Here is a 24,372-nt window from a genome sequence, read left to right on the forward strand (position 1 = left end):
CACACACACACACACACACACACACACACACACACACACACACACACCAGCCTGTCACCTGGGGATTGCTGTCCCTCAGGTTTCCTCTGGGTCCAGGAGCCAACATCCTGAGTGATTGCCACCTGCTCGGGTTGAAGTTTCTTTAGTGGGTCCTGAATGAGGGTCCCTTGGATACGACGAGAACTTTCTGGAAGAGCCCCATGAAAGCAGCCTCTTCCTCTCTACAAAGGTGAGTCTAGGCCCCCCCTCAACAGATAGAGCGAAGGACCTGGACTTACAGACCTTGGTGGGTGGCCGTAAAGGGACCAGGTAGAGAGAGAAGATAAAAGCAGAGTCGTGCTTTAAGAAGATAAGGTGAAGGCTTGCGCTGGTGTGCTCTGATGGGCAGGAGGGGAGACAAGAATGCCTGATAGGCTGATAGGAAGATGGTCACCTTCAGAGGGGTCTGTGACACAGGCCAGAGGAGGAAGGGATGGTGGGAGGCTGGGGAAGAGGTCACCCATTCGGAGACCAGAGGGGCTGCCCCGTGCAGTAGCAGGGCCTGCTGCTTGAGGGCACCAGGAAGGCTGACTTGATGAAGAGCCTTATCTCCAGGGGTCACGTCCTCTAGAAGCTCTGAGCTTAGGCAGGAGTGATGACAGGTTGCCCTGGGAAAGCACGGGGTGGTTTTAAGCTCGAGTCCTGCGGCAGTAGCAGAGCAAACGGTGTCTTAATTTCCTGCAGAAAGGACTGAGTGTGCAGCTTGTACCTCTAAATACACTCACCCCAAGTAAAGCTTGGATATGAACATCTTCCCTGCACCTTTCTCAACACCCCACAATTTGGCGGTCCCTGTTCTGTAGCCTGTGGCTTGTGGTGCTCTGCCAGAAGAACACTGGGCACCATGGCCAGTCCTTTATGCTTGCAAGAGCCTTTGAGGGTCCCCTCAGTGCCATCAGTGGTCACTCACTGAGTGACCATTCATGTGCTTCAGTGGCATCAGTCAGACTGCTGCCATGAGGCCAGGAGGTAGGGAAGGCAGGGTGGGGGCAGCCTCCTTGGAGTCCACTCATTGCTGGGGCTGGTTGAAGCTTCAGCCTTTGCAGAAAGCTCTTGGCTTGGTGAAAACATCTTGAAAAGGGCTTCCTATCTGTGGAAATTGAAAAGGAGATAAATGGCAGGGACCATTTCTCCTATTCTGATGTGCCTCCTGCTTCTGTAGGTACAGAAACATTTAACTCCAAATAAGTAACTTGACATGTAACACTGTTCTAATTTGGAAATGTGAAGCGGCCCACTTCTAAAAGGTACCTCCTCACTCAGTCTTCACTCAAGTAACACGGGGGTGTCACTTCCGCCTGAATGTCACTTCTCTGGGCGGTTGGCCCCCATCTCAGTCACTCTTAGACCCTTCGCCACAGCCTACACCTGCACTCTGCACGTCCTGGGTGCTCTAGGAATAAGAGCTAGATTAACCTACTGAGTACAGAAATTCAGCTTACACACGTTAGGGCTTTTGGTTAAAGGGGTTATGTGGGGTCAGCATTTTTGGGGAGTATGTGGTGCCTGGAGGATCTTAGTGACTGGGCAGGTCTGCATGTCGCATGGCCTCGGAGCCCCTGGCCTACTTCCCATAGGGTTCCTGGCAGCCTCTAGGGACTAAGACTGTTCATCCCAGACATAGTCCTCTGATTCCTGGGAGGCAGTAGGAGGTCACCCCCAGGGCTGCCTCTCTGATGGGGTCATGGTTTTCACCCTCAGGAGACTGATGAGGGTGAATTGGCCTTTGTCAGGATTGTCTGGGAATAGTGGAGATGAGGTCCTTCTAGTACTGAGACAGTTCCATGCCTTTGCAAACAAAACACTTCAAAAAGGATACCGCCCCCACCCCCATCCCGGTGTAAGGTGGCGGAAGGAAGCGGTGGCTGACAGCGGAGTTAAACAAACTTGAAGGTAGGTCACATTTTTGACATACCATTTTCCTCTGCCGTACCAGCAGCTGCCCTCTACTTTGAAAGGAGGCTTAGCTGCTCATATAAACTTTGGTTCATGATAATGTAAACTATTATTAGGATTATCTTTTTATTCATAATATATGCCTGGATCTCTGTCTCCCTTATTTATGCTCTGTTTGAAACACTCATTTACCTTCAGTACCTGGAGCCAGTGTCAACCCCTCTGAAAACGAAGGAACACTTTATAACAGACTATTTAAATCTCTCTGTGGTTAACAAGGACTCTGGGAATGAAAGCATTGGGTTGAGGAAGCTTCAAATCTCAGCAAACCTTCCAGGTTCAAACTGGGATGTGATGTTGACAAAACATTTCAGTTAAAAGAGAATTTTTTTTAATGAAGGTTTGTCCCGAGGATGGTGGTTTTAGTACAAAAATGCCTGATTCTGAGAATCTTTGGCTTTCAGAGTCTCTTCCCCCATTTCATCACCACCTGGTAGAACTCTTTACCACTCAGGGCATTCTGGAAGTTAGAGAAGCTCCCAAGGCTGAGGCTGTGGTCAGCCATGCACTCCCTCCCTGCAGCCTTGGCCAGAGGGATGCTGCGATGGTCCGGCCTCAGGGCTCCTGTGCGGTTTGTCAGCAGAGGGCGGGTTAGTGTGCAAGCCAAGAAAAACCAATAACCTTTTCAATTTTTAGTAAAATGTCTCTCCCACCCTTTGTTTCTCCCTCCACTCCTCCCCAGAAGAAAGAACAGACTGAGTTTTTAAGCACATCTGGACACTGTTTTTGTAAAGCGCTTACCCTAAATTCCCAGAAGGAATGTATTGGCTCCCATTTTTCCAAGCAAAAACTGAAATGACTTCTTTGTTTATAAGTACCGTGCTTGCGTATTTTAATAAAACTGTAAAGAAAGAAATTGCACTGGTTTGAGGGTCCTTAGCTAGGCCAACACATTCTCCTTTATGCCTCTCTTGAAGTCTTGGAGAGGTGCTAAAAGTTTATGGTTGGTTATTTTTGGTGGGAGTGGGGAAGGAAGGAGTAAGGGCTCCATGTGTCCCTTGTGAAATGACTTTTTCTGCTTTCTGTGGCTGTAAGAGTGTTGGCGCGGGGGTGCTGGTCCATCTGTTCTGTTCTCTCTACCATGCAGTAATGCTCCCAATCTGAGAGCCCAAAGATCTACAGTGTAATTTGTCTTTCTCTTATCAGATAGTGTTTGTTTTCTTCTTAGATGGGCGAATCTTCTAGTAGCTTATTGTTGCTAAGAACATGAGGTTAATCGTTCATTAATATCAATCTACTAGGATGTTGGCATGGGGTTCTTCTAGTGTGGGGAGAATTTCAAAAGAGTGTCAAACTAAAAGATGAGATAGACATCTGCTCTGCTGGGGGAACTTGTGAGATGACATGGTTCTTTTCAAACTGGTGATGGCACAAGTTCTTTTTTTTTTTAAATTTTTTTAAAGATTGGCACCTGAGCTAACAACTGTTACCAATCTTCTTGTTCTTTTTTTTCTTTCCTGCTTTTTTTCTTCCCAAATCCCCCCCAGTACATAGTTGTGTATTTTAGTTGTGGGTCCTTCTAATTGTGGCATGTGGGATGCCGCCTCAACATGGCCTAATGAGCGGTGCCAGGTTTGTGCCCAGGATCCGAACCCTGGGCTGCCGAAGCGGAGCGTGTGAACTTAACCACTCGGCCACGGGGCCGGCCCCCACAAGTTCTTTTTTATGCCCTTAAAAATTACGTTTATGAATTGAAATTGTGCTTTAAGGAAGACATGAGTTAGTGTTAAGTTATGAGGGTCATTGCTCTGTTACTATCCAATACAAGTCCGTCAGTGATGAACATTTAACCAGTGTAGTAGTCACTGCTTCTTAGAATACACCCTTCTCTAGGCCTGTTCTGGGTGTCTGGAAATAGACTCAAGAGATATAATATTCCTGTAGGCCTCTTCTCAGAGATGAATCAAATTTCAGAGATGACCACAACTCAGCTTTATTCCCCTACTTTTGGGGAAGAAGTTTGTTAGCCACGAAGCTATAATTGATTCACTGAGCCTGTCCGTGTTATGGATGTGCATGTGTCAAATGGCACAAATGTTGAATAATGTCCAAAACAAGATGGTCTGAAGATTAATATTTGTATTTGTACCTCTGTGCAAAAATTCACCACTTTCATGAGCTTTGGACGAAAAGAGTTTGCATGAACTGAAATTTATCTTGATAACTTTGAGTCATACCAATAATGTTCTGGCTTATTTTTTGAACTTTTATTTCTCTTTGAGTTCTGGGAAATTGTCAGTTATTCTGAGTGCTAGCTGTTAGACCAGTTGGTTAGGAGTATTTGGTTTAAAAAATGACCAGATTTAGAACTAGTAGATAGTTTGGTGTTGGTTACCTCATTTTTCAGATAACATGGCTTCAAAAACTGCAAAAAGGTTTTACTAATTTAACAATGGATCAAAATGTAAAGTGCTGAGCAGATCTTGGAACACCGTGACTTGGGGTCCCTGTGTTCTTCTCCATAGCGAGGGAGGTCGGAGCGCTGTCCTGGCGGGTTGACCTCTGAGGGTAGCTTTGCCTCTGACGTGCTGGGCATGGTACCCACACACAAAAGCCTGCCAGGGAACCTGTAGTCTTTCAGCACCTCTTCCCGTGCCAGTGTCACTTTTTTTTTTTTTTTTAAGTTTTCAAATGTATGAAAAGATTTTATTTAGATGGTTCTTATAATATGCTTCCCACTTTTGTAGGAAACTGGGGGATGAACCTGAATGCAGCAAAAGACTTGGGAGTTGATACGGAGGTGCGATTCTAAATGATCCATCAATCTAATTATTTGCTCAGGGATTTGTATAATCAAAAAGGTGGTTTTCGTGTTGAAAATATCCATCTTGCTATTCTTTTACATGTAACCTGTTTGATATTCTTTATTTTAATTCTCTTTCATTCTCCTTTGCCTAATGACCTTTCCTTGGTTTCTCTTCCACTTTGCCAACCTCACTTTTTCTATCGTCTCTTCCTCCTCACGTGCGCTGACTGTGGGTAGTCCCACACGACCTGATGTGTTCTTTCTTATACCTCCTGTTAATTAGCCCACTTGTCCTTCGGGTTCTGTAGCGTGCCTTCATATGTGACTTCCTGCTTTCTAGTCCTACGTTTCCAAAAAGTATGGTAGCCTGTAGTCACCTCACCTTGACTAAGTTTTTTCCTACATCCCCCTTAAAAAAGAAAAGATTCTCCTTCCACAGTGTTCTCTTTATTGCTGTAAAATCACTAATCTTCCAGGTTCCCCAAATAAGAGTCCTTAAATTACCTTTGAATATATCTGTCATCACCTGTGTATCACATTTGTCACGAAGGCCCTGCCATTTTTCTTAAAAATGCCCCTCAGACTCTTCCTTCCCTCATCTTCCCATCATTGTCAGCCTCATCGCCTCACATTCGGACGCTTGCAGTTGCCGCCTTTCTGGCTGACTGAGCTCCAGTTGTCCACCCTCCTAATTCTTCCTGCAAACATGGCTGCAACACTATTTTATTACTGTTGCTTTCCCTCACAAAATCCTTCAGTTTCCTTTTTTTAAACATTGTTTTCCTGTTTTACTTTTATTGTGGTAAAATATACATAACATAAAATTTACCACTTTAGCCATATTTCAGTCTTTAGTTCAGTGGTATTAAGCACATTCACATTGTTGTGCAACCGTCACCACCATCCATCTCCAAAACTTTTATCTTCCTAAAACTGAAACTCTGTACCCATTAAACAGTAGCTCCCCACTCCCCCTCCCCCCACCCAGCCCCTGGCAGCCCCCTTATTCAACTTTCTGTCTGTATGAATTTGACTATACAAAGTACTTATATAAGAAGAATCACACTGTATCTGTCCTTTTGTGCCAATGTCAGATTTCTAGAGATTGTACTCAGTGATTCTGATCATTAAGAATTTTAATGAAGAGTTGGTAAAAGCTAACAAAACGCCTTTGTCTCCCAGTCTTCTTCTTTCTCTCTTAAGTACCTGGTGAGCTCTGCCTGGGAGCATGGCACTGGTTCGCCCCAAGTGTAGGAAAGTCAAGGTACATAGGAGTGACTGGGGAAGATTAGAGAGATGCTGATGGGGATTCCCACCTTGGGCCTCCATGGCACTAATGTCAAAAGTTAGTGACTTTTTTGTCATGAAGGGAAGATAAGGTAAAAATTGGAAGTGGATGGTGACCAGGACTCCCCTTCCTCCTTCTGAAATGCCTTTCATCTGTATGAGGGGCAGGGAATCAGGCCCATCTTGAAAATAGTGGATGTATGTATGGAAACCCAGCTCCAGTCTTTTCTGTTTTGTCAGTGGCATCTCCAGTCTGCGGGCCCTGGGATCTGACTTATCCTTTGATTCAACTCTCTGGTCCTTTTGGTTCATCCTTTGAAGTTGTTGTTTTATTGCCTCTTTCTTCTCTCTTCCCCACCCCCAGCCTAGCCCATTGCCACGTTGGCCTGGATCAGAGACCCTTCCCCTGAGCTCCTGTCTGCCAGATCAGGCTGTGCTCCCATCTGTAAGGACCACTGTGTTTAGGTCTTGCCTGACTCCAAGATGCGCCGCATGCAAAACTGAGCCTACTTGTCCATCCCAACCCTGTGGTGCCCATCCTTTCAAACCAGTTGGGGGTGTTGTTTAACATGGAAAGGATGAGGGTTTGGGGTCAGTTACTCCAGGGTTGCCAGAGCATGTGTTCTGGCTGATGACGAAGGTCCCACATCATCCTTGAGGAGTGTTGGCCATTTACTGAATGCTCGCCATGTGGGCAGTGGAATTGGTTACATGTGCTCACCTGTCTGCATCTGCTTGAAATCGTCTTCCCCCTACCCCCCACGCACCCCCAAGATCTTCATGCCCTAGGGTCCAGCTAGAGACCTGTCTCCTTTCTGAAGACTCTTCTCTGGGGTGTCTTCCTCTGTTCACTCCCCTTTCTGGGAAATCCTATCACACTTGGAGCTCAAGTGCATAACTTAGCACATTCGTTCTATAAGGTATAATGTTATTGACTCTGATTTCATGTCTTTCAGCTTTGTTTTCCAAAACAAATTGTGAACTTCTGGTGGAGGCTTATTCTCAGTCACGCAAAATGGCCTTCCAGGTGTAAAGCTTGTTTCTGTCCCTTGAGATATCTGTTGATAAATTTTGGGGCATTAGCTGAGGGTTTTCATGAATAAACAAGGAGGAGAGAACCTCAGGTACAGTTAAATATTGCTTTTAGATTGGGCTAACTTTTTTGAGGCAAAGTTCATTCTTTCTCCTTCAATATCCAAGCTACACGTGTGTTGTGGTTCTAATCACAAAATGGAATTTACGATTTTTATTAGCGAGTTGTTTTGTCTCCTCAGCTTGGCTCTGTGGAATCTGCTCACCCTACTGTTCTCCCAGCCATGTGACTCTGCAGGGTTGGAGCTCCAAGGTTCCCACGTGGCTGTGGGAACGCGATTACCATGCCGACGGAGAGTGTTGTCAGCCTGCTTCCTGGATTTGCCAGTTTCCCTTTTAATTTTACACAGTTCTGTTATTCACATGAGAGCAGCCAACTAATCATAAAATCCTCTAAATTTGTGTAATTTTTTTAAGCATACAGGAAAAATTATACAATTTGGTTACCCTACAGAACAGCATTCAGGATACCTGTGTCAGCAGGCAACCTACTAAAATAGCAACATGTGTGCCGTACACACTGAGAGACCTTCTCCATGCATCTGTCCTGTTGCCTTTTCCATGGACACAGTCAGTTTCACAACAGGTGAAAGGGCCTGCTTCACTACTTTTTTTTTTCTTTTTGCTGCTGAGGAAGATTAGCCCTGAGCTAACATCCATCCCAATCTTTCTCTATTTTTTAGTATGTGGGCCACCAGCACAGCATGGCTGCTAATAGAGTGCTGTAGGTCTGTGCCCAGGAACTGAACCCAGGCCACCAACGTGGAGTGTGCAGGACTTAACCACTAGGCCACTGGGGCAGGCCCATTCACTACTTTTTAATAGTGGAAATGATAGCTAATTAGAGCTGCCTGGACCCTTGGAAAGAATTTGGCCCAATGGTTCTAATTTGCACCTCATTCGGATCTTTTAGATATTTTTCCCATTGGTCTCACATGGCTTCTCCAAAATGAACTGCATTAGCTGTAAAGATTCATGAGAACAAACGTTCTGTATATTAGGATCTAACTTACATCATCAGAGTCCTTGTGATGCACGCAATAGAGACAGTTTGGAAGGATCTTCAAAATGAAGGGAAGGGGAAGAGGTTTGGAGAGGATTTTCTTTTCTTTCCCCACTTCTTATTTTCTTTTTTTGGTGAAGAAGATTGGCTCTGAGCTAACATCTGTTGCCAATCTCCCTCTTTTTGCTTGAGGAAGATTGTCCCTGAGCTAACATCTGTGCCAATCTTCGTCTATTTTTTATATATGGGACACTGCCACAGGATGGCTGGATGAGCGGTGTGTAGGTCTGTGCGCAAGATCCGAACCTGCGAACCCTGGGCTGCTGAAGCAGAGTGCACACACTTAACCACTATGCCACTGGGCCAGCCCCTCTTTTTTGTCTTAGTTGAGATATAACTGATGTAACATTGTATAAGTTTAAGGTATACAGTGTGTTGATTTGATACACTTACATATTGCAATGTGATTAGCACCATAGCTTTACCCAACACCTCTACCCCGTCAGGTGGTTATCATTTCTTTTTTTGTGGTGAGAACATTTGAGATGTAGTCTCTTAGCAATTTTAAAGTATATAATGTAGTATTGTTGACTAGGGAAGATTTTCATATTCTTCTTTGTACTTAAATTTTCTTTGCCTTGAATTTGTTATATTTTTAAAGATAATAAAGCTCTCTTCAAAAGAAAAGCCTATGATTTTCCTAGAAACTTGAAAACCCACTCATAGGCTTTGCTGTTTGACCACTGAATGTAGCAGCCCTCCTGGGCAGTGGGGGAAGTGGCAGACACGACATCGTACGTGTCCCAGCCTCCTGCCCACCGGCCCTGGGCCAGCTGTGCCTGTCTGGGCTCCTCCTCCCCTGGGCTCCTCCTCCCCGGCGCTCCTGCGAATGCGCTGGCGCTGTGTCCCACACAGCAGCGCTGCACCTCACAGCCTGGCCCCCCATCCACCCAGCTCCTCATTCTTAGTTTGAAATTGTTTTAGGCAGAAACTTCGGACCTCTCTTTTTTTTATTTTATTTTTTTAAATACTTAATCACTGCTTTTAATCTTTTCTGGTGAGTCTCTGTTTCACCCTGACTTCGTGACAAAACATTACAGGCTTCTAATTTACTTCTGCCTTATTGCTTTGATTTTGTAAGCATTTCTCCATGGGAAGCCTAAGAAAGGGGACCAGGGGCATTGATTTCTTCCTGTTGCCTGGGCAAGAAGGTCGTGTGTGCCGCTTGCTTGCCTCAGCCCCATCGGAGAAGAACGGGAACCCAGCGCCAGGGCCGCTTCACCAGGAAGGAAGTGTGCGCCTGCCTGCTGTTCCGTTTGCCTTGTCTGCCTCACACGAACTTGCTGTCCAACTGACTCCTCTATACCAGTCCACACCAGGAGGCCCTGGAGCCTTCACTCTGGTGAAGTGCGGGGAGCCCTTCACTCCGGAGCGCTGCACTGCTCCTGCACCCATGAGGGGCATTTATCTACATCTGAAATCAACCAAGACAGCAGTACTTCATTTTTACATCATTCTTTGCCCACCTTCCCGGAATGACATTTTAGCTGTTTAAGGAATTTAAACAAAGCTGAATACTTCTTGGCAAACACAATTATTTCCTGGCCTAAATCACACAATGATTTAATTGGTATGTGTGTGTGTTTGCGTGTGTGTGCTTTAATGGGAATTCCATGTGGTATCATTGAGAAATTAGGAAAGAGAGTCTTCTAGATTTATTGCTTATAGTTTAAGGGCAGACTGCTGGCTTCCACCCAAGAAGTGAGGAGACGTAAAGTTGCAGGGACCATTAGTGTTTGAGTCTATCCTTCCTACTGCCTACTATTTTAAAACCAGTTGGGCAAAAGGTAAAAATCAGAACCAATAGTGCAATGATTTACTCTTTGAAACTTGTAAGGTTCATCAAAATGAACTTGTGAGGGACTTGGCATCGTGGAAGCGTTGGTATCCTTTCTCTGCTGTCCACCAACATTTTATTTTTGAAGCTTGAATAAGTTTTGGTATGTCTGGAGTAGAAGTCAAAGCCATAGATTATTCCTTATTTTGAAAAATTGGGGTTTTAGATTGTCCTCCCTAGTGGCTCTTGGGCAAATATTTAAAAATGTATCCAAAACCTAACCCAATTTTGTGTGCTGACCACAAACACCATAGACGGCAAAGGCAGTTGAGCAGGAGTGGGAAAATCAGCTGTTCTCTCTCTTCATCTTCTAGATACCATATGTTCCTCCCCATTCAATAACGACAAAAAAAAAAGGAATAAGAATTAGCCACATTGTAGTTTATTTTTTAACTTGATCCAGAGAAACTGACTTGACTGCAGACGTGACTGTTGTCACCTGCCATCTGAGGAATGACAGACATGTCTCTTTTAATGGGCTCATGTGCTAGACAGCAGAAATAGTTGCCTTTTATGTAGCTACTTTGTAAAGTTCATGAGCCCCAACATCTTGGACAAAGTGTTCAATTACTGAATTGTAACAGATACTGCCTATAAAGGATTACAGTTGAATCATTAATGCAGAGTTCTATTTAAGACTGAGATCTTACTTCCAACTACCTCTCTTTGCCGTTTGAATTTTCTTTTTAATTGTCAAAGTTTCCCTCGGATCGCTAAACCACTCACGGAGTCCGTCTACAGATGTAGTGTTAAGCTATTAAGCTATTGATAAGGCCGGCAAGTCAGGGGTCCAGAAGCCTCCTGAAAATACTGTGTGCAAACTTGTGTGGGTGCACATGTGCCACAGCCCTCACCAAATTCTCAAAGACATCTTTGTCCCCAAATAAAAAGCCGAGACTCTCTGTTGGGAGGGATGAGGAGTAAATGAGAGGATCTCAGTGATTCTGGCCCTGGTGCTGCTAGTACGGCTGGGAGAGTGATGGTGACAGTAGGGCTGCAGCTATAGAGCAACTCATGCTTCCCCCATTTTTAGATCTGACCAGTGTGAAAGCCTCAAGATATTACTCAAACCTTCAGCTCATTCTTGCATCTTGAGACCATCTTGCCTGTCAGTCCCTGAGCACATGTGAACGGGATGGCTGTGCTTATGGGGGACACTGGGCTGGGTGTTGCACCACCTGGACTCATGTTGTCTGAGCGCTTTCCCCTCTGTTCGTTTTCACCCTAGTTACTGCAGGGACAAGTGACACGGCCCTGGTAACCAGCGAGCACTGGGGAAATGGGAATGGCATGATTGCAGGGGACCAGCTCTAGGAAATCGACATGGAGACTCCATATTGCTCTCAAGTAACTCAGATTCCCACAAGTTGGGGAGAACAAAGCCTGTTGGGAATTGCACCCCTGCCCCCCCTCAGTGTTTGGTTGGCTGAGGAGTGGGTGAGGTGGGCCTGGAGGAGGAGGGGGAGCTTGTTCACATACTTGTTAACATTTGAGGGTCTTTGACAAAGGAAGTCTAATGCCCTGCCCCGGTCAGCCGGCGATTGCCCCCCAGGAGGCCCTGTTGTGCACAGGAAGTCAGACACTAATGATGTTAGTGAGGGGACAAAGGCGCCCGGCCCGGGAAGGGCCTAATTGCTGTGTCCGGCTCCCAGGCGGCCAGCCTCAAGCTGGAGGGGGCTGGGCAGGATGCGCTAAGTGTTAACACCTGGAGCCAGAGCTGCTGACTTCCTGGTGCCTTTTAAATTTTTTGCTGTGTGGCTGGGTGCGTGTGCGCTCGCCCCCCCACCCCCAGCCCCCCGCCTTTCACCCCAGCTGCATCTCAGGGGGACATTTTCGGATGTGGTATCTAAGAGATTAGATGGAAATGAGTCAATCAGAAGGTCATACTGAGCGGGGCAGAGCCAAGAATCAGGAGGCTTGAGCCCCCTCCATCTGCCCATGGGGCTTGGTGACTGCTGCTTCACCTCTGGGCGGCCGATTCCATCCTTGTCCCCCAGGAAATCTTCTAGGAAAGGCCTGACTTTGCAGAGAGGCAGATAAGGATTAGAAGGGTCACTGTTGCTTTGGCTTGGAACATTTGAGTCAGAACTGATGGGAGAATGCTCTTGGAGAAAGACAGACGAGGGTCCTGACCACTGTTTTGAGTTAGCTAGGGTCCAGGGGAGGTAGGAATAGGGTAGGAGGAAGAGTGATGGGGGACCGCTGTCAGCGCCCAAGGCGGGTTGCATTGCTTAAGTGTGTATCTGAATCCACACTGGAGGGTTTGGTGGGGTGGTTGCATCCCAGGGAAGCCCAGATGCATCCCCTCATTTCTAAGTGGGGTCTCTGGATTCTTCATGTCTAAATGTGGCTTTGGACCGGGTCTGTGAAGCCTTCAGTGGCCTCTGGGAATGCCCTGAAATTGTGTAACAGATGTTTCTAGGGGAGATTGGGTAAGGAATAGTTTCTCACAGGATCCTCCTAGGGGTTCTAGAAACCTTTTCCCCTTAACAACTACAACAGAGTCATCAACAATAAACGATGGAGACCCCCCACCCCCCCCCCGCCTTGGGCAGTAACCCTGTCAGGATGGCGTTAGGCGCTCATTTCTGGTGACCCTGGGGCCTGAGCCTGGGATCCCTGTTATAGGGGGGCAATGGAGGCAGCTTTGAGCACAGGTTGACTCACTTGGATTTTTGCAGCCAGAGAACAAGAGTTGAAAAAGGATGCTTGAAGCCGGTCTCCCTCTTAGAGGAAGAGGGTAAAGCCACAAATAACTTTTGAAAAGGGGTCTAATGTTGACTTGCTGCTTCCCACTATTATTTTAAGGAGGTTTTTCTGTCCAAGACCACCATGTGGACAGAAATAATAGGTTGACAGAAGGGGTCGCCTTGCTTTCCAGCATAGCCTGTGATGTTTCGATTAGCACTAAAACCTAAAAGGGGGCCCTCCATAATTTTCAAATATGCGAAATCCACCTTGAAGGAAGCACATGTGTGGGGCACGCTGGAGACCTGCCTGGCTGGAGGAGGCTGGGTCCCCATGGCAACATCACAATCCCCCATTTCTGCAGGCATTTGTGCTGTAAAAGCAGAATTCCAGATGTGATACAGTATTTGGAGACTCCGTCCCCGGGCCTCGGAAACGGTATTTGAAGTCAGCACAATTCAGTGCACGCTCTCTGTGTGGTCCTAAGGCTTTTTATTAGTAGTTTTGTTTTGATCCGAACATTTCCTCTGAGCTTAGGCGTAACAATCATGTTTATAGCTTTAAGTTTTCCTCTATTGTCTAATCACTATTTTGCCCTCTCAGGAAGATACTTTCTTGGGCTTCTAGAGCAAACTCTTTGTAACTACCTTCAACAGCTAAGTGAGAGCAAGCCAGTAGCTGATTTGCTGGGTGCGTGTTTGGATGGTTGGATGTTTGCTTCCTCTTCATACCCAGTATTTACAGAAAACCAGTTAATCTGTGTCTGTGAGTTGTCTGTGTGTGCTTTTGAAACTGCAGATGGGTTGACTGTTACCTTAAAGATGCCAGTTCTCTAACATGCGGTTCTCATTTGAGTGGATGGGAGTGGTCTGTGCAGTGGAGGGGAAAGGTCTGGCTCTCCATCCAGAGGCATGTTTTATAGCTTGCTTTTAACGTTTTGAGAATTGGAAAAATGGAACAATCCTGTCTATTTGTGAGCATCAGCCATGGGAGAACACACAGCCCAGATCCTTAACAGACTAATTGGAAAAAGTACTTGGGCTTTTGCTTTGTGAAAACCAGGGAGGCTACAGAGCTTTGTTGTGTTCTGTTTTTAAATATAGGGAAAAAGTCAGCTTTGTGTGTGTGTGTTGATATCTCTGGGCTTTAACTACATGTGCGTGTTCCAGTGGCAAAGCAATAAGAAAATCATAAAGTCTGGAGCAGGGAAGGCCATTTTAAAATATATTGATTTCCATTTAGGCTACTACCATTTAGATGAGTTGCTATCATATTGCATTATATAAATGTATCAAATCAACACGTACACCTTAAACTTACACAGTGTTATATGTCAGTTATATCTCAATTTAAAAAAGAAAGGTTGCTGTCTGAGGCACAACTCATATAAATGCCCTGATGCATCTTTATCTTTAGTGAATGGACTTCCTTGGTGGGGTGGGGGGAGGAGGGGCGGGATAGTAAAAAGCAATGTAGATGAAAAGTGGAGCTCTCAGTTTGATAAGTAGGACACATGGTAACTTGGCATAGGTTGGCTCCATGTTAGAGCTCAGAAACAATTGTCCCTTCAGCTTTCCTTTGGGGAGCGTGAAATTAGGAACATGTGTGTGCTGATTAGCAACATGTCAGAGATGAATCATGATTACGGCTTTGGTCTGGTGCACAGGCAATGCTTTGGAGTAGTGATTTCCTACCTCCTCGAGCAAATCTCTCTAATTAGCTTAAGATCTCCGGGTCTTTTTGGGCCGACGTGGTAATTGCTGGTGGGAACCCACCGGTACTACCCAGAGCTTGTGTGTTCCCCTCTAGACATCCAGGACCTCACCTCCCCAAATCAGACAGCTGGTTGGCACCCTCCATTTCTGAAGTCGGTTGCATCTAGATGGGGGGCGGGGGAGAGAAAGAGAGAGTTCCCGGGAATGTGGAGCGAATATCTTGAATAGATCCAGGCCCAAGATGGCTTTGTGATTTATTTTCCTTGTGTTTGGGGTCTGCCAGCATTCTCCTCGGCTTACATCACCTGGGGCTTCTCTGCCTTTGCCGACCTCTTTTTTTTTTTTTTTTTTTGATTTAAAGGTTTGAACTGAAGTAAGTGGGATCTGTCTTTCTTTATGAAACCAACCAAATCTGCATGGAGTAAATTGACCCCATGTTCTGCCTCTTGCCCTCCCCGTGTCCACTGGTCATAGGGAAAAATGCCAGTCCTGTTGTGCATTTTAAACCTCACAGAGCTGTCTGCTGTCTTTTTAATCTCATTGACACACTGGAAACCCAAGATGGAGGAAATGCTATGGAAAATAGAAAGTAGGAGTTGGCCCTAGTTCTAAGTAGTTACTTGATGTACCTTTAAAAAACCCATCCTCTCAGTTCTTTCTGATGAATGCTCTTATTTCAATTTTCATGGAAACTCAGTTTGCTAAAACATTACCAGCTTTCTGAAAGGTCCCTAATTGATCTGCTAACAGTCTTGTTTAGACCTCGCTGTCAGGCCTGCCTTCCATTGGAAAAGGGAGCACCAGAATTAGCAGGTTTTTTCAAAATGCATTTTCCCAAAATGGTAGTTAAGCTATTTGGGAGCTGGACTGGAAATCTTGCTCTGGGAAGTTGAGGTCTTCAAATGGCCCAGAGTCCCCAAGGGGCCCTCAGGAAACTGGCCGGCTGATGGCCCCTGGCTGGTGATGCTAGCGGCATGGGGTGGGATCCCGCCTGTGGCAGTCTCTGTGTCCAGGTGTTTGCGGCTTTGCCATGTGGGTGGAGCATGGTGTGGGTTTTTGCCTTTTGAATTTTATTCCTTTAGAGCACTTGAGGGTTATCCTTCTCCCCTCTCCTTCCTGCGTAAAAGATGTTTTCTCCATTATGCTCCCATTAGCTCTGTGTCCCAGCTTACTGTGGAGCTCTTGTAGCAAGCTCCAGGCCTGCTGGCTAGCTCACATTGGAACGAATGAAAAGCGGCCGTAGTGCAGCAAATGGGAGTGGTTAATTAACTGAGAATGTGACACCCTGAGGCCACAGCATTGGCATTTATAGTTTTTAAGTAACAGGCAACAAACAAGTATTCTTAATTGTCAGCTCATTAAATATCAAACAGTGTAGTAGCTAAAAGCTTGGAATCATTTCCTGAAGAACAGCTTCCAGAGCCGTTGACCAGCTTTGTAAGTTGCCTTGTCTGTGTTCTCTTAGTGTGGGCCCTGATTCTAAGCCCCAAATCACCGTGTCACATGAAGCTAGGTACTCCTGGGTTCTCTGTATGTATTACCTGGGTTAATCATGCATTCATTCATTCATGCAGAAAGAAAACTAGTATTTATCAAGGGCTGACGATGTGCCAGGCCCAGGACTGTGGGGTGAGTGTTGAGGGGGTTGGGAGCTGCCCTTGTCACTTTTCCTTCAGTCTCTCTGCTTCTGGTCCAACTTGAGTACTTATCACAGGTGCAGTCACTGGGTCGCCCAGTTCCCACCCAGACCATCAGCAGAACACATTCTTTAGTCTGGTGGTTAGTGCCTTCTGCCGCCTCGTTCTGACTTGACCTGTCCACCTGCCTCTTCTCCCACTATACCCCCAAAGTCTGGATGCTGGAGACAGATCATCCCCGAAGACGCTACTTCCTGTGAGCATTCCCCCGTCTACCTCATGTATCCCCTTGTAGCAACAGCTCTCACCTTATTTATTAGGGCAGGAATCTTCTCAGGAAAGTGACATAACCATTTCTGGGTGTGAAATAACCATTTCAATATGTGTCAGATGCTGTGCAAAACACTTGATGTATGACATCTCACATGGTCCTCACACCAATCCTTTCCAGGAAGTTTTATTCAAACACTTTATATATAGCTCAGGGAAATGAGGTTCAGGAAGGCTTAGAAGCTTGCCCAAGGTCACACAGCTGGAAAGTGGGAGATCTGAATGCATCTGTGCAACTCCAGAGCCCGTTCTGTTAACCACTCTTCTACTCCAGATAAGCCCCAGGCTAGCCCACAGAAGCCTATATCTAGGATGGCCAAATCTCAGGCAGCATGTTTGATGGATCAGTGTTCCATGTCTGCCTGAAGCTGGTGGGGGAGGGTGTGGTGACAAGTGACCAGTCTGCTGTGGGTGTGAGGGGGAAGAATGATAGCACGTGACATCGAGATCATTTCATCCATATTGCAGCTGAAATTATATGTGTGTATTAGCTTTCAATTGCTGCTGTAATAACTTAGCACAAATTTAGTGCCTTCAAACAGTACAAATTTATTGTCTTATAGTTCTTGAAGTCAGAGTTCCAAAATGAGTCCTATAGGGCTAAATTCAAGGTGTTGGCAGGGCTGGCTCCAAGCTTCTGGAGGCCCATTCCTTCATCTAGAGGCTGCCTGTATTCCTTGGCTTATTAGCCTCTTCTTCTGCCATCTCCAAACCCAGTAGCTTAGCATCTTTAAATCATTGCCTGTCTGTCTGTCTGTCTCTGCCTTCTGCTTCCATTGTCACATCTCCTTCTCTGACTGACCTTTCCTGTCTCCCTGTTATAAGGCCCCTTGTGATTACATTGGGCCCACCTGGATAGTCTAGAATAATCTCCCCGTCTCAGGATCCTTAAACTTAATCACATCTGCATGGACCTTTTTGCTATGTAAGGTGACATTCCTAGGTTCTGGGAATTATGTTGTAGACATGTTTGGGGGGGGTTATTTTTCTGTCTACCACAAAGTATAAAGAAAACAGTCATGCTCTTTGGGCCATCCTGGGCACACCATTTCTCAGGCAGTTTTTGAGGGCTCTGGAGCAGCTAAAGCGTTATTTGGGTATAAGCTGAGGACAGCCCAGTGGAGTGTCTGTCTGGTGCGTGTGCTGAGAAGCTGTGCACTCTGCGACTTCCAAGAGTGAAGGTCTTTACGGTACACACAAGAGCTGGTACCTGGAATGGTGTCTCGTGCGTCTGAGCTCCACGACCAGTTTGGATGGTCACAGGGTCTTTTGGTCTCTGATTTTCTGTGGAATTAGAATTACCATTTTGTGTCTACATCAGCAGAAGTGCCATGCCAGTCAAATTGTGGGGACGGATTACTCCCCCATCAGGTGAGTGTGCTGGCAGACTGATGTGGCAGGAACACAGTGTGATGGGGCTAGACTAAGGCAGGAAGCCCACGGGGAGCACAGGATGTGCTGATGGGAAGGGCATTCTGGGACCATGAAGTGCTCGAGAACATGTGCTGAACTGTAGTGTGGTGCCTGGCAGGGTTTGGAAGGTGGGAAGGGGAGTGGCTGGGGAGGTAGGCAGGGGTGCTGTGTCAGGAATGGTCTAGCAGGGACAGGGAGCCAGTAGTGGGCTTGGTGCAGAGGAGTGAGGGCAGATTTGCACATTAGGAGGTTACCTGGTTGGCCAAGGTCCCTTGAGGTCAGGACCCGGATCTAGCTCCTGGCCGAGTGCTCAGCCCTGTAGGGCTTAGGCCAAGGTGGAATGTTCAGTGGGTACTGAATGGATGCCACATGCAAGCCTCCCTGTCCTTTGAGGCCAGATCACTGGGCCCCCCCCCACCTAGGAACAGCTCCACATACATCATAGAGACCTTACTTAGAGGGATTTGGGTTCTTTTTTTTGAGGAAGATTAGCTCTGAACTAACTGCTGCTAATCCTCCTCTTTTCGCTGAGGAAGACTGGCCCTGAGCTAACATCTGTGCCCATCTTCCTCTACTTTATATGTGGGATGCCTACCACAGCATGGCTTACCAAGCAGTGCCATGTCCACCTCCGGGATCCGAACTGGCGAACCCTGGGCCGCCGAGAAGCGGAACGTGTGCATGTAACCGCTGTGCCACTGGGCCAGCCCCGGATTTGGGTTGTTTGTATAATATAGCACATCTCTCTGTCTTGGGCTCCTTTCCACAGTGCATTGCTCATTGCAAGTGCCCAATAAATACCTGTTAAAAACATGGTGCGATAGAAACATAGGGAGAACAAGAACAAAATGAAATGCCAACAAAGTTCTACTGGTAAGGTGACGGGTCACCAGAGTCCATGTGCCTCGGAGCTTGCTGTTAAATGGAATGCATTTCCTTTTTGAAAAATGCTTGCTCTCCATGGCTTCATGTGGTCCTCCTCAAACCGCCTTCCCAGAGGAAAGTTGTGCAACTTATCTTTTGAAGCAGTTGAGGAGACTCGGACCCTGTGGAGTGAAGTGGTTTGCGCTTGGTCACTAGCTGGAGGATGGAAGGATTAAAGCACTTACCTTGGCCCCCAGATTGCATTTTTGTTTCCCTATCATGACGCTCCCTTTTCCTCTCCACTCCAGCCCAGTTATCCTTCCCTCTTTTAAGCTTCTGGCACATGTCATCCTGACCCTTGGTTCAGCCTTACTGGGGTGATGCCTGTGGCACTTCACTTCATATACCATGTGCTTATTTATGGCTGGCTCTTTCACCCCAGCTACATATACCTTGTATGCCATCTACACTGAGAGTTCTGGGAGGGCCAGGAGGTGATTTGAGATTTGTCTGTGCCCTGCGCGTGATCCATGTACCCAGTTACTCTTCTTTGAAAGAATGAGCTTCTTTGCTCCTGAGGACAGGGACAGTCTGTTTTGTGCACCCTCCATAGCTAGCATAATGTTTGGCTTATAACAGATGGTGAATGAATTTATGTCCAGGGGGTTTGTAGGGGTTGAGAAGGGTGTGACTTGGGTGTCTTGGGCATTACTGAAGGGTTGGGGGAGGATTGCATTGTCTCTTGCTTGGTCTCCTGTTTGGTCGTATTGCTCTGGTTCTGGCCATCTGGAAGTTGTCCCTAAGAAGTTGTGGAGGTGTTTAGGATTTTAGTAAGGTCACAACCCTTTCCAAAGGGATTCAGTTCAGGTGAGGAATTCTGGAATCTCGTGTGTGTGGGGAAGGGAGCATGGAAGAAGGAAAGCTTGAGAAGGAAGGTGCACCAGGAAGAAGGGGAGCCCCAGTAGATCATGGGCTGGTACGCCATGTTGATTTAGATTTTCTGTTACTGCTTATTCCTCACTTTAGTAAGAATGGGGTGTGTGTGTGTGTGTGTGTGTGTGTGTGTGTGTGTGTCTGTCCCCATCCCTTTCTGCACAGCTGTGCTTTCCCAAAATCCATGTTTATCTGAGCTGAGGGATACAGTTTCAGTGGGCGTGCCTGGCTTCAGGATAAGCAGCGTGAACATGCCTGTAACATATGGATGTGCTGGGGCTGTGGTCTGAGACCTTGGGCTCCATCAGAAGTGTTCTGCACATTCTGTCTCAGTGTAACATTTGCCCATTAAATACCAGGCCGCCACCATGTGGTTTTCCCCAGCATACCCCTTGTTGAGTGGAAACTTTAGCTGTGTGGTTAGAATATTTTCCCATCATTTAGCATTTTAGAATTAACATATTCTGGAGAATTCTGCAATTAATGCTGAATGGCACATTTGCAGATTATTACAGAAACAGTTAAACTGGAGTCGGTAGATCTATAGCTGCTCTTTCCCATGATGGGTAAGTGGTGGGTTAGGAACAGGCGAGGCCGACGGGAGGGTTCCAGGGCTCCCTCTGTGGATGCTGTAATTAAAGTGGGAAGTCTGGCGGAGTGTTGTTATCCCTGCTATTAAGAGTGCAGCTGGCTAACAGCCATATCACCAAGAGTTAGAGTCAGACCTTTTAAAGTCTTTTTTCTTTTTCTTTTATGACCCACCCTATATATTCCAAGCATAGGTATGGATGCAGGGAAGAATTTTCTCATTAAAAGTAACAGCTTATTCCCACACTCATTCCCAGTCTTGGAATGAGAAACCTGTTTCCTTAGACTTGAGGAATTGCCTATCTGTTGTGGCTTAATAGAGCTTTTGGACGAGAGTGTCTGGTAGGCGAATTTTATAACCAATCAGTGCTCAAAGCGGATCCAACTGGAAGGGCTCCAGCTGGCAGCTCATGGTCCCTCTCCCAATTTTACTGTTAATGAGTTATTATTTAACCCCCAAACACGGAACAGCCTGCTCCTATTGTCTTAGAGGAAGTGAGTGCTCCTGATCCCCGTGGCCTGGCAGTTAGGGATCTCCTAGGCTGGAGGGAGTTGGCAGCTGGAGGGGCACAGGGGGCGGGGGTGAGCAGGGAGCTGGTAGAAAGAACATGGGTGTTGCTCAGCGACTGGCATGACCCTGGGGCTCTGCAGTCATGTGTGCATTTTGACTCCTTGGGAATCTGGGCTGAAAAAGCAAATTGGCTTCACTTCTCATCATGTTCTCTTGTTTTCTCACAGGGAGTGGGGCCGGCCAGCAGGAGCAGCGGGCTGCACAACATCACCTTTAGATATGACAGTAAGTAACTGACTTGACTGCTGAAGAATGGAGCCTTTTCAGGGATCTAAAGCTTGCACAGTCATGCTTAATCAAGGGCACTGTAGGTCCTGGGGTTGAGGAATTTTCTGAACCTGCTCAGGTTTGTCAACAGAGCTAAAGCTTCTCAGTCTCAATTAAGCCACTCAAGCATTTGGGAGCTTGGATGGGTCAAGAGTCCTGCACAGTGTTCAGAGAAGTTGTATATGAAGGCCTACCCTGATTTCCTCAGGACATAGCCATGTCCTTAAGGACAAACACAGATAGATGCGTGTAGGGCCCAGCAGGGGACAGATGAGTGAAGCTGCCCAAGTGCAGGATGCTAGGGAATGGTTGGGGCTGTGCAAACTGGGTAGCCTATGTCCTGTCTGGAAGGAGCGCTGGCTCCTCCGTTCCAGCTTGTTGTGGCCTTGATGAATTCCCCCTGAATGTAGCCAGATGTGATTTCCAAGGAGAGTAGGAAATTTGCATTTTTTGGTATGAACATTTTTTAATATTGGCATTTGTTTTAAAATGTACACAAATGCAGACTGGGCCAAGTGAATCTGTATCCCAGACTGGCCCAGAGGTCTCCAGTTGGCCATCTCTGACTTAGGCCTGGGTTTCAACCCTGGCTCCCCACCTATCAGCTGTGAATGGTGGCAACTGACTTGACTTCTCCAAGCTTCAGTTTACTTATCATATAAAATAAAGATTAGTTTCTTCCTCAGCATCATTTTGAGGGTTAAATAAGATAATGCTTATAACTGCCCAACTTGGTAGCTGGCCTGTGGTGTGTGCTCAGTAGTTGATATCTATTAATATTAGAAGTCATTCCAGCTAGAGCTGGAATACAACCACCTTTTTGGCCCTTTCTCTGAAGGCTGTGTGTTTTCTGGCTGAACTGTTTTCTAAGGGCAGGGTGGGGGTACTTTTTCTGATTAAGCATGAGGAATCCCCTCTCAGCATCTGCTTTCATGCCTAAGAAGGTAATTACAAAGAATTGTGAGCATGTTAGCCTTATAAGCCATAATTTATAAGTAAAACTGTTGACAGGAAGGAGCTTGACTCATATTTAGTGACTCCTAACATTCGATGCATGTCGTGGAGAGGGTTATGAGTCTGTGTGAGTAAGGCGTGTGGGTCACATTGAGGCCTCTGGAATGATCCCTGCTAAAGCAAGGTTTTTGAGGTTGTGTACACAATCTAACAGTTTTAAGATACAAATATGTGTGTCAGATTCACACCCACCGTTGCTGACGTGGGTCCTTCAAGTTAACCGACAGGGACTTGCGCCCGAAGCTCAGATGTTTCACGTTCGTGGCGTGGGCACGTTCTAGGTAAATGCTGTGATGCTATTGAAAGATTTGCGAGTCCATGATACTTAATTCAGCTAAGTAAAGACATGTGTAAGGGACCTTTCTTTGAGTTAGAAAGTTAATTTCCAATATATGTTCTTGGTCCTGGCAGATCTTGTATTACATTCGAGAGTTCGGAATTTTCCGGTCAGCTGCAAACAAGTATTTGCATCTGTAATTTAATATGGGATTTTGTGAAAGAGGATCTATACCTGTAAAACTTAAAAGTATCTTACTGTTTTCTTCATGAGACTAGATATTTGGCTCACGTGCCAATACCTGTCTCTAAGTCGTTATTTTCTTTATAATTCTTCAGTATTTAATTAGAATTTAATTCACAATTCAAATTGACTCCTGAGACATCTGAAGCTCGATTGCATTTTGGCAAAATGTCATTTGGGCATAATTTTTTCGTAATCAGAATCCAAAACATTAGAGTTTCTAATAATTGGATCCAGGCTATGTAAAAAACTTATTCATTGTTTTCCACTGAAAATGGTATTTCTCTCTTCCACAAGGAAGTTCCTGTTATTGCTCAGTTAACTGGTTACTAGTTCTGTTTGAAATAGCTAAGAATCAATTACCAAGTTTTCACCACCAGTATTAAACTACAGAACCTTATTTTTACAAAGAAAGAAAATGTCTTGCCATTAAGTTAAAACCAGATTTCACAGATCTGCTTGCTTCCTTTCACGTTGCATTTCTCATTTCTTCTTCAGGCTCTGAAGGGGTAATGCCTGAGTAGGTTGTAATATGTTTTCTCAATTCTTAGACTTTATATTTGCATAATTGTGTTTACAGAAACCCACAGAGTGCTAATTTTGGCATTAGGAATGAACAAAGAGAAAAAGCATGATTTGCCCTTGTTCATGCCTCTCTTCCTAAAGCTGTTGAAGTCAAAGGTTGCTCTATTTCATTAGCGACCTCAATAAATGAAAATGTTTGAACTTCACAAGTATGAGGGGATCTTGTCGTTTTTATATTGGGAAGCTGGTTTCAGCCAGGCTTTTGCAGATTGAATACCTCTGATTCAGAACTTATTTTAGTAATAAACTCTGTGCCGAGGACAGAATGGCAGGAGCCCTGCGTGAGCCGCTTGAGGCTGCTCTCTGTCCCGACTCTGGGCTGGTCAGCGGTGGCATTCTCAGCCACCCAGAGGATCCCTCTAGCTGCAGTTTCCTCATTTGTTCAATGTGGGTGTTAAACCAGATGTTTAAAAAAATTATTTTCCTGTTCTAAAAGTCTCTTCTGCACTCAGAGAACGTATGTTGAATGCCTTGAGAGTGACTTTTCTTCAGAAGTAGAATTCCGTTTTATTAACTATTAACATCTTTTCAAAAGAAGTAATATTGACATGTAGAGGTGGCTGTTTCTGAAGCAGATGGAGTTTACAGAAGGGACTATGCCTAATGTGGTGAAGTAAGAAAGCAGGATGCAAAGCAGCGAGGAGGATGGAGTTTTAAAGGGAGGTTGCACTTCAGTGCGTGTGTATTATACTTTAATAAGAAATTTTAAAAAGAGGAATATTATGTGCACATTAAGAGGCTTGGGAGCGTATCCATTAGATGCTCCTTCTGTGTGGGAGGAGATTGAGAATGACTTTTGCATTTTTCTTATATTCTTTTGTGATTTTCAAATATCTAGTGAACGCTTTTAGTCATAAAAATGGGAAATGTGCGGTACAGTTTACAGGGGAAAAAAATGCAGCAGACTCACTGAGCTTCTTAGAAAATGCCCCTGAAGACTTCACTTCACTTCAAAGGGGTAGTGGGCAGGTCTGGGCATTTGATGGAACTCAGGACCTTTTGCAGCAGATACTCAAGAGAGTTTTCACATTTAATCATTGAGGAAGAAATAGAGATGAACCAGTGTAAGAATTATGAGTTGGTCTCTGCCAAGGATGGCTGGCGTCCTCCCTGCACGAGTGGCCAGAACAGCCTGCGGCCATTCTCTGAAGTCCCAGCCCAAGTCTGGCTGGAAGCTTCTGGCAGCCTTTTAGGATCTTGCAGACTTTGAAGGTGTGTTAGCAATGC

At 45.8% G+C, this 24,372-nt stretch overlaps 1 protein-coding gene across 1 annotated transcript in view; it reads left to right on the forward strand.

Annotated features, from left to right (window-relative positions):
• IL17RD (interleukin 17 receptor D) overlaps positions 1-24,372 on the forward strand; it is a 64,060-nt gene that overhangs the window by 18,004 nt on the left and 21,684 nt on the right. Inside the window, exon 2 of the mRNA XM_046640687.1 lies at positions 20,927-20,984. Coding sequence (XP_046496643.1) covers positions 20,927-20,984 — 58 coding nt within the window. The remainder of the gene's footprint in view (positions 1-20,926; positions 20,985-24,372) is intronic.

This window comes from Equus quagga, chromosome 1 (assembly GCF_021613505.1).
Source record: "Equus quagga isolate Etosha38 chromosome 1, UCLA_HA_Equagga_1.0, whole genome shotgun sequence".
Taxonomy (NCBI): domain Eukaryota; kingdom Metazoa; phylum Chordata; class Mammalia; order Perissodactyla; family Equidae; genus Equus; species Equus quagga.